The sequence below is a fragment of the Polypterus senegalus genome, chromosome 12, assembly GCF_016835505.1.
Source record: "Polypterus senegalus isolate Bchr_013 chromosome 12, ASM1683550v1, whole genome shotgun sequence".
Lineage (NCBI taxonomy): Eukaryota > Metazoa > Chordata > Cladistia > Polypteriformes > Polypteridae > Polypterus > Polypterus senegalus.
The window spans coordinates 71,230,193-71,240,879 of record NC_053165.1 but is presented as its reverse complement, the minus strand read 5'-3'; the positions used below and the strand labels follow the sequence as shown (position 1 = coordinate 71,240,879).

The following is a 10,687-nucleotide window of genomic DNA, read 5'->3' as shown; positions in this document are numbered from 1 at the left end:
TGTTGTGAGCACATGTGAAAAACACCAGCTAGCTTGACCGAGTTGATTGGCATGCGACATTAGGCTACTGGCTTCATGGGAGAGTGCTGCTGACTGTCCCCAACTTGCTAAGGTTATGTAAATGAAGGCTATGACTGAAAATTGCCAGAAAAGTCCCATGATGTAACCTGACATTACGTCTTGTCTTTGGTCAGTGTGCCACAGAGTTGGCGTAGTCTTGAGTTTAAATCATATATCTGGTCTGGTTATTTTCCATGTGAAAGGTACACATCCTTCCTGTGTGGGTTTTTTTTTTTTTTTTGAATATTAGGAATTTATCTCTTATGTCGTTTTTTGGTTTTGACTTATTTGCATGTTGTTTTATCTGTATTTTGTTTACTTACGGACACCTTCGTTTTTTTTTTGTTTTTTAAACTGGTTACCAGGGTAACAACTTGCCTATGTGCGGCCCATGACGTCAGAGGCAACAGTGAAAAAGGTCATTATTTAGTTCACGTCTCTGTCCGAGATTATGGATGTCACCCTTGTTGTTTGCAGTTCCAAATTCTTATTTTATTAAAGACTTTTGGCTTTCCTTTTTGACATAGATTTTTGTTTCTTGTTAATTGTTTTGGTGCAACAGGATCAAAGGTCATTATTTAGTTCACATCCCTCTCCAAGATTACGGATATCACGTTGGTTCTTTGTGTTTCCAAATTCTAAATTTGTTTGTACTTTGGTAGCGACTTTTGATTTTTGTTTCTCATCTCATGGTTTTGGTGAAACAGGATTAAAGGTTATTATTAAGTTCGTGCCTCTGTCTGACATTACGGATATCACGTTTGTTCTTTGTGGTTGTAAATTCTAATTTTGTTTGTACTTGGGTAGTGACTCTGGGCTTTCCTTTTCGTCTTTTGCTTTTTGTTTCGTCATATGATTTTGGTGCAACAGCATAAAAGGTCCTTTTTTAGTTCATGTCTGAAAGATAATATTAAGTTGTAGTTGTAGAATTAGGCTTTTTTATGTAAATACTCGAAGCCCCCTGCTTGCTTTGGTCACCAAACCCAGGCTGTGCTACGCGCCAGCCACTTAACGTTTCTGCTGCTCGGTATTTGGATTTCACTTTTACCAAACAACAAATCTTTTAATTCTCACAGATATGCCTCTTCATTGGGAAGAAACACTACTTTTACCTGATGGCAGCACAAATTAGATAATCTACAAGTCTCCGAACAATATATTTGATCTGTTTTCACTGTTCCGTTATTTCACCGAGTAATAATTTCCATTTGTTAGCATTAAAACGATCTCTACTGCAAATTTTTGAGACCTTCGAATTTTCGTACTTCCATTACTTCTAACCTGCTCTGCATGTGTATCACACCGTTTTTGAATTCTTTACGGCGTTCTGCTTTGTCATCTACTCTTTGTCTTTTATTTCCGGCCCCAGGGGTAGTTAAATCTCTCTCTCGTCTCTGGATAAAAAGTCTCATCTCGTCCCAGGAAAAAGAGAAAATCAATTAGATAATGTTTTTTTTTTTCTTAGATAACTATGTCCATCGTTTGGTTGCCAGCAAAACTGATGGAAAAATTGTGCAGTATGAATGTGAGGGAGACACTTGCCAGGATGAGAAAATAGACGCCCTGCAACTGGAGGTACTGTATAGTCTGCAGTGCATATACACAAATCGGTGCAAAAGCACCCAGCTAGTGTACTTGGGAAAATTGTAAATCTCCAAAAATCTTAGCAAAAGGCTCAGTGCGAGTGAAAATTCCATTGGTGCCATCCATCGGGCGAGACGTAAAAACCAAGGTCCTGACTCGCTGTGGTCATAAAAGACCCCTGGACATCTTTTCAAAAGTGTAGGGTGTTCACTGATGCGCTGGCTAAACTGACCATCATGGCTTTGTCAATTTTAGCCCCCCAGTCATCCCCTGTGTGACAGGTAGCCCAAACACCATCAGACAGACACCTGGCACTGTTATAAAAACACATTTTTATTAACAAGTCCCAACACACAGTCCCGCACAGCACATAGTGCTCCTGCACTAAACACCCCAAATCACAGGCCTTTCAACGTCTGTGGGCCGCCTTTCTTCCCACCGTCGCTGGAGCTTTGTCCTCCTCCAGCACCCGACTCTCGCTCTCTGACTGTAGGAAGGCGGCCCCTTTTATAATCACCTGGATGTGCTCCAGGTGCTCATTGATGTCCTTCCGGCGGCACTTCCTGGTATGGCGGAAGTGCCACATGAGCACCCAGAAGCACTCCGGGTGTCCCTGGAAGGTCCTTCCTCCACCTTCCCAGGTGTGGCGGAAGTGCAGATCTCCTGATGCTCAGGGCGCCCCCTGGCAGTGGTAACGGGCCCCAGTGGGTCTGAGCCTCCTTGCTCCGTCCCTGTGGTCCCCTCATTATCCAGGGCGGTTGCCCCCTTGTGACCCAGAGGACGTATAGACTGCCTCCCGGTCCTTCCAGGCGTCCCAACTGGGCTGGCCCTCAGGCTCCTGCCACACTTGTCTCTAATTGGTTATCTCTCCCACCACCTGGTAGCTAATATGTGGGGAGCTTACTGACTCAAAATTGGCTGCTGTCCCATCATCCAAATAGAGGCTGCAAATTAGTGGTGGTCAAAGTGGTTCTCCTTTATGTAAAGTAGTTTACACTATGTAAATTTAATTAATTAATTGTGAATTAAAATTATAGGAAAATTAGAGCAATAGTAACACCTGAAGCTGTTACACATATAGTTTGTCATGTATACCAAGAATCATAAGAGTTGTGAGTGAGCGCAATGTTTCCCAACCTCATTGGTGACACGACTCACATTTTCCCAATACAAGTGTCATGGGGGGAATAGAGTGTGATCCGCCAGCAGCAACCTGTATCCCAAAAATGAGGCCATGACCCAGTGGTTGAGAAACACTGAATTAAAGAGTTCCCAAGCACACAATGTCCGGAAAACAATCAAAATACCCACTTAGAGGGGGAAATGACCATCAAATCCCAGCCAGTAATGAAATGGGCCACATAGAATCTTCATAAATAAGTATGCTCTGCGGCACAAATAACCTCTGAAAAGTCTCCTTCAAAAGGCGATCTTAATCTGAAACCCAAGAGACAAAGACAAAAAATAGAGCAGAGGTTCAAAATATCCATTTAATCTCAAAAAGCACAATAACAGTAGAGTAGTGCTTCCCAATCCATTTTCTCTCGTGGCATCCTTTTTGTAACCCAAAACATGCCAAGGCACACCACTATTTTATTAACCACAAACAAATTATATCTCATATACATGCTCAACTGGTGCGACTACCAGAGAAGCCAATTAAAAAGCAACTCTGAGATGAGCGTTCTCAGATAGTGAGCACTTTGGTGGCATCTCCCACCTGCTTTGAGTCTTTGCTGGCCCCTCTCTGCAACAGAAGCAACTAGTTTGCCCTTTATCCACCAGCCCATTGAGGCCTGTTGGCGACCACACAACCAGGCAGATGGTCTCCTGCAGCCAGGAGACACATCCAGAGCGCTCCAACAGAGCGATTGCGGAACTACTTTTATGCCAGCTTCGCCAGGCAGTCCTGTACTCCTCAGACAGGTCTTGACCACTTGCAGATATTGTACGCCTCAATTTCAGACCCTGGTATGCTACACTGTTAGTTCCATGGCGCAATGCACTAGACAAACTCACCACCACTACAAGAGCATTCAGGGGCTGTGGGTTATCCTTCTGTCTGTATAAAGCAGAGGGCATTCTCTCAATGGTGATGGTTCTCCTTGGGAGGGACTACCCACAAAACACATGGCACATAGTTAAACGTGAAGAAACTAAACAACCATGAATATAACATAAACAGTGAACAAACTACACATACAAGAGCCATGAGGATCCTCAGGTAAAATAGAATGTTTAAATTGCAGTCCCTATTAACCGCTGCTCAAACTCTAGTCCATGTACTTAGGGATTGTTACTTGTAGCAGCCCACCATCCAGCTAGGCCCCACCACACATCTATCCACCTTTTTTTTTTTTTTTGCTCCCCTTTTCTCTTAATTTCTCCACCTCAGTATTAAAAGACGTTTTTTGCAGAAACAATTCATTTTCTTAACTCTGGTATGGAAGTGATAGATTATTTCCTCATGATTTAAGTTTGTATTATAAGGCTGAAAAGTACCTTACAGTGAGAGAAAATTAATTTTAATGTCTGGGTCTCTTTCTAGTATTCATACCTACTGACCAGTCAGCTGGAGTCACAGCGAGTTTACTGGGAAAATAAAATTGTTCATTTGGAAAAAGATACGGCAGAAGAAGTAAGTATTGTGGAAATTTATTAAAGTGTTGACCTCATCTGTCAACATGTTACCATTATCTTTAATGAATGACACCCCAACAGACATGAGACGAGCAATACAGACATTAGTGTGCAGAAAGATGAACTGCTTTTGTCTCTCCCTGCAATCACACGTGTGGGTCACACTTTGAGGATGTCATGGCAATGTGGGAGAAATAAGCGGGCTGACCGGTTAAATTGGGTATCTTTGTATTGTCCTTATAAAGATTACTTGAATCGGTTCACTTACGCTTTCATCTGTTTATTGGTGTAATGCTTTTAAACTGAAGTTCATTTAATTTTGCATTCATGGAGGGTACATTTTAATTCTTTGATACTGTGTCATCTATCGGAGCTCATTAGATGCCAACTATTATTTACTATTGTCTTTATGTTTTTAAGATAAATAACATGAAGACCAAATTTAAGGAGACTATTGAGAAATGTGACAGCCTGGAACAGAAGTTGAACGAATTAGTTAAAGAGAAGCAGTCCCTGGAGAAGAAGTAAGTGTTGTGATAGAACCAGGGGCGTCAGCCAGACTCAAACCCCAAAACACGATGTTTTGTCTTGATAGAGTAATATATTGATCTACTTTCCCCTTTTGTATTATAAATTTGTAGCCTTTGCAAAATTCCTCAAATCTCACAGACTTACCACTGTTTATAAGGTATTGTACCATATAACTTCTCCCCACTTTCCCTTCTACATTTATAACCTCAGGCAAATAGATGTAGTAAAATACAAGCAGGAGTTAAATTACATTTTAAATGAGATATTACTGATAATATTCAAAAGTAATAACAATATGCAAAGTACATTTGAATATTGGCAACCATACAACCTGATTAAATGTTGATGTGTAGTTTCAGGCGGCACACAGACTTGTTAGCTATTTAAAATGTCTCTTCTTAAGTCCTCATTTGTTGTCAGCTTTCTTCATAACAGGTCGCTTGCCTGTCTCAATATGGCTGCCAAGCTATGCTCTTCATTGTGTTGTCCTTTTCAGTTCATGGTGTGTGAGATGCTCCTTCATCAGTTTGGTGAGAGAGTGAGATAAAGCAAGCAAATTAATAGGTTTTCTGTCCAGCCCCTAGAGCCAATAGGGCGTCATGGTACTTAAAGGCTTCTGATACAAGCCAGTTCGAAACAGCCATACTTCAGACCAATGGGGGAATAGAACACCTTCACATCTGCCACCCTCCAAACCATATGTTAAGGTAAAGGTTGGCAGTTAGGCAGCCAGGCTTTCTTGTGGGGTTTGACTGAGAGACTCCAGCAGAGAAATATTAACCAAACTGGTTTGAGGTGCTTCCCCCCCAATCCTGTTGTAAAATTACAAAGAGACCCATTCCTAAAGGGGGGGGGGAGGTAAACATGAATGCTTCTCACTAATGTAACACTAATATTACATTTGCTTTGCCTAAGTTACAAATAAAGACATACAAAATATTTATTAACTTGTATGCAAAATCTCACATCACAACACACGAACACACAGAGTTCCAGGTTCAAATAAAGTCCTTCCACAAAGTCACACAAGCACAAGTAGTTTCTTCCCACAATACCTCTCCTCATAATATCCCTCACCACCGCACTGCCTTCCTCCATTTGAGTGTTGCTCCACGTCCTCCCAGCTCCGACTCGCCTGGAGTACTTCTGGTGCCTGATGGAAGAACTTCCAGGTCAAATGGAAGTCCCACTTATTAGGGAGCTTGTCTCCCTGCAGTGCCCCCACAGCAGGGCTGTGTTGCCAGACTACATCTCCCATCATTTCTTCTTGGTCCCCAAATGGGCACCAATACGGAGGGCTGCTGCCAACTTGCATTCTGGGGTAATAACACATTTACTGCAGTATCTTCTGATGGGCTGTCCATCCAGCCACTTCAGTCATCACTTCCGGGCCTGGTTCCTTCCTTTCGTTTGGTCAGGACACCGATCTGTCTGCTTGGAGCCTCCTGTTCGGGTAAGGGACCATCCCCTTCTCTGGTAGGGATGCCCATCCAACCCTTGTGGCATTTATAGTGTCCAGCTGTTGAACCCAGAACCATCAGTTAGTCATGAGCTGGGCAAATGAGGACACAAACAGTCAAGTTTTAAGAAAAACAAACAAAGTGGAAGCAGCACAGTACTCCAGTAAATAAATAAAAAAATAAGTAAATAAATAGATTGTGACCAGTAGGGGGCATAGCAGCACCCCAGACCACTACGTCAAAAGCACTGTAGTCAAACATTAGAAAAAACCTGGCTTCAAAAGAAATGTTGGACCACCAACCGGATCCTTGCATTCATTCATTTTCCAATGCTTATCCAAAGCTGGGCCACAGGGGCAACGGTAGTAGCAGTGAGGCCCTTACGTCCCTTGTCCCTAAACATACTTGCCAACTCATACTGTGGGGTCCCAAGTCATTCCCTTACCACCTGGCCTGTCCACCCTAAGGAGAAAGCTAATTTTGCTGCTTGTGCCAGTTGTCTTATTCTTTAGGTCATTATGCACTGTGGACCAACCAGGTCATCCCATTTTAATCCTTTTAGCAGAAGCAACCACAAATAAAAAGGAACTTGAACATAAGCTGTAGCCTTCCCTTTAATTCAGCTGTGTCACTCGAGTGAGCGGGTCTTGTCTATTCGTGAAGCCCCATCATTCGGTGTGGCTTGACTCAAAAGCGAGATGCCTCCTTCTGTGGATGCCTGGTTCTATAGGATTTGGCCTGGAAAGGGAGGAGTCAGTTGCCCTCGGTGGGTGTCATCTTGGAGCTGTGGAGTTGAGGAAGAAACAGGTAACAGAGTTAGCGGCAGCACCCCCAGCCCTCGTTTCGGAGTGGCATTACATACCTAAATCGAGCCCAGAAGGCAACTGTCTAATGCGCATGTGTGACAACACATAGAACTATATAAATAAATAAATCAATCAAACATTGTCAATGGCCACCGTGGATCCGAAAACAAGCATGGGTTATGCTACTGAGCTTACGTGACAGATGGACGGACAGACCTTGATATTTTATGTAAAGATGGATTCAATTTCTTTATTTGTCTATATTAAATGCATTTCAGTTTGAAAACCATAATGATACTGATTTTTTCATAACAATGAATTTAATTGTTATTAATCTCTACCATGCTTGTGTACATTGTCAGAATTAAGTGTCAGTGTGCAAATGCAGATTTTCAACATGATCTTCTTGTGTTCGGTTGACACAATTTGTTTTCTGGTTTATTTGACATTCGTTAGCAAATGGTGCTACCTAGAACGTCCTTACACGTTTCTCATTTCTTTCAAGGTGTACACAACTGAATGCCAAAGTAGCCAAGCTGGGTGTGGAACTGAGAGAAGAACAAGAGATGAACAAATGTCTGCGTGCAAACCAGAGCCAGCTGCAGATGCGGCTGAAGGAGGAGGAGCGGCGTTTACGTGAGATGTGCGAGCAGAAGGACACAAAGATCATGGAGCTGCAGGAGGAGCTACGGGACGTTATGTTCTACCTGCAGACCCAGCAGCAGATCGACCAGATGCCGGCCGACACCAGACAAGAGATCCAAGAGGGCCAGATCAACATTGCCGTCGCCACCTCGTCTGCCTCGGTCGCGCCGGGGGGCAACAGCAAACTGTCCGCACGGAAGGGACGAGGGAAGAGGGGCAAATGAGTTTCTGTGAGAGGATGCTCGTCCTCCTCCTTCTCCTCCTCAATCTGCCTTTACGCACAAGTCAGCTGTGACCCGCTTGGCATCCTCTACCAAATAGCATCGCCCCAGACTTGCCAGCCTCGGCACAAAGGGCGTGAGTACCTAAATTTGCACATCGGCTGCGGCGTGCCGTCTGACGCTCACAAATGCTGCTTCTGAACAGTATTACGTATCGACGGAGTCAGCCTACTCATCGTTTCTTGTGTAATTAACATGAGGTAAAGGAAACAACTGTCCAGCACTAATGGTGGTTTGTGTGTTTGCACACCTCTGTTCCCAGTAACAGCCTGCGGTCTGTCCTAGGACATTTTGAAGCTCTGCCCTTCACTGTCCACCTCCACATCAGCTTGTTTTGGGTTTTTGTCCAATGAAATCTTCACCGTCTCAGCTGTCCAAGCCTTTAAATAATGCTAGCCGGTCAGACGAGTCTTTACTTTGTGTTGCACCTTTTACAGAGAGCCTCACCACGAAGCTGTTTAATGGCGGTACATCTCATCTCCTCAGTGACCATTGTAGGATCTCACAGAGTCAGTGCATGACCTGGCAGATAGGACAGTGGCCCACCACGAGGCACACCCCGTCCACATACCCACCTTCAAAGGAGAATAACCCGCCCCCTTTTGGGATGTGGGTGAAAATTTAGAAACTCCTTGCAAAATCATGCGGATGAGGGAGGAAAGTTTAAAGTCCACCGATAACGGCAACTGGCCTGCGTCAAACCCAAGGTGTACCACCCTGGAGCTAGACACTACATTGCAGAAAGTCATTACAAGTGCAGAGCGATACCCGGAACCGAGCTTTGTCAGCTTCTGTGCTCAGGGGAGACAAGATGGTGGAGGAATTGGACTGGGGAGCACAAGATTTCACATTTCAGTTCCTGCCATTTGTGTGAAAGGTAAGGTGTTTGGAGCCTGGGCTCTCTATGTGGAAGGTGTTGAGAGAAAATAAAAAGTTGTTTTCCCAGTTTGAGGTTTCTTCCAGAATGTGAATATGGCATCCTTTAATTTAATTTATTTATTTCAATCTTCTTCCTCCTCATAAATGTGCACATTTTGTGCTTCACGGGTTCAATTATGTTTTTGAGACGACTGCTTTAGCTTTATGTTGACGTCGCGTCACGACAATCTCTCTGACAAATGTGTGCTGTTTGTTCATTTGTAGAATGTTACGCAATAAAAGGAGAGGTGTTTTACTTAATGGCGGTGAAGACTCTGGTGTTTGAACCCCTGGCCACACTTGTGCTGATGTCTGCTCTGTATTTAATACACATTCAGGTTCCTCACAACTGACCGAAAAATAGTGGATCTGCACTTAACATCTGGTGCCAGAGACCACAGGACACCTTCCGAGGTCTTCTAGAGTCCAAGTCTCATCTGGTCAGCATGTGGAAGATTCCCAGAATTTTGGGCAGGTGGTAAGAATGTGTTGTCTGTGAATTGTGACCAATTCAAAAACTCTGTGAGCGGTGCGCTTCCTATTGATGCCAGTGGATTTCGATTTGTCCAACCCCACCTTTTCTGTGTAGTGTCACCACAACACTCCACTACACTCCACCCGTCCAGAGTGCAAATCCCATCCTCGTTGCCAAGCACCACAAAGTGCCTCCGTTTGTAGATCTGCATAGTAGTGAACTGCCAGTGGGTCAGCGGCAAACCCCTCACATCTGCCTCAGAAGTGGTCTCCTTACATTGTGGACTGATGGGTGAGCTTTGGGCTTTGTGGGAACATCAGCTGAACTCATTCTCTGGGGGAATCAGGGCCCCACAGCATTTTTTGTGCAACACCTCCTTGCAGTATTTAAGGGAGACATCGTGTTAGTGCACCAGGAAAAAGAGTGTGATTCTGACTCAAGTTCTGCTGTGTTCATGTGGGATTCCTTTGGGTATTCTGGTGTCACTGGTAGCCCCCATGTTAGTGTGTTTTAGTTTAGATTTTGTGGCTGCACATGATGCAACCACTTGCCAAGATCAGAGGTCTCGTTGGCAGCTGGATGACAGCTCAACTTATTCAAAACAGGTGCTGTCTGAACCAACAAGTGATGTTGCCAATCCCACCACTAATACCTGTCAGGGTGGATGTGTAGTGGGCGATACACCCCAAGTGAATTTCTTGCAGGGCGACAGCAGGTGGCATCCCATTCTGAGTTGGCATAGTAGGGTGGTGCCATGCCTACTACTACTCCTTGAGCATTGTTTTTGAGTGGGTGTTGCTTGAATTCTTATTTGCAAGTATTTCATGTATTTGGAGGGGGTTTCCATTGCAGTGGAGTGGCCTTCCTTGCCTTGGTGATGTGCCTTGTCCTGTTTTATCCACAGCTGGTTCTTCTTTGTGGCCAGTGTGCTCAAATGGTTTCCTTCCTCCCTGTGTACCTATATAGAGGAATATATGGGTTCAGTAATTTAATGGGTGGGTGGTTGGATAGATTCTACCAGGCCTTGTTTCTCATGATTTGCCCTGCTGCTGCTATGTGTCATTTTAAAAGCAAGGTTTGTTCCCTGGCTTGTGTTTATTTGGTGTTTCATTGTTCAATGTAACTTTTGTTAATTTTAAGGGTTTTTTTTTTCTTTTTATTTGTTATTTTTGTTTTGTCTGCCATTATAATGTGTTGCTACTCCCTGTACTTTGTATTTGGAGCCTCAGGAGGTGGGGCCACACTGACAAGACCCCTGCTGGCTTCTCCCTCTGGCTTTATAAACTC

The 10,687-nt window shown here is 43.9% G+C and overlaps 1 protein-coding gene across 2 annotated transcripts in view; it reads left to right on the top strand.

Moving 5' to 3' along the window:
- LOC120540977 (BRCA1 associated protein) overlaps positions 1-9,186 on the top strand; it is a 29,320-nt gene extending 20,134 nt beyond the window's left edge. For both annotated transcript variants that reach the window (XM_039772194.1, XM_039772193.1), the window contains exons 9-12: positions 1,526-1,635; positions 4,193-4,282; positions 4,705-4,808; positions 7,587-9,186. In XM_039772194.1, the coding sequence (XP_039628128.1) occupies positions 1,526-1,635; positions 4,193-4,282; positions 4,705-4,808; positions 7,587-7,950 (668 nt within the window). In that variant the 3' untranslated portion in view covers positions 7,951-9,186. The remainder of the gene's footprint in view (positions 1-1,525; positions 1,636-4,192; positions 4,283-4,704; positions 4,809-7,586) is intronic.
- Positions 9,187-10,687: the final 1,501 nt, after the last annotated feature.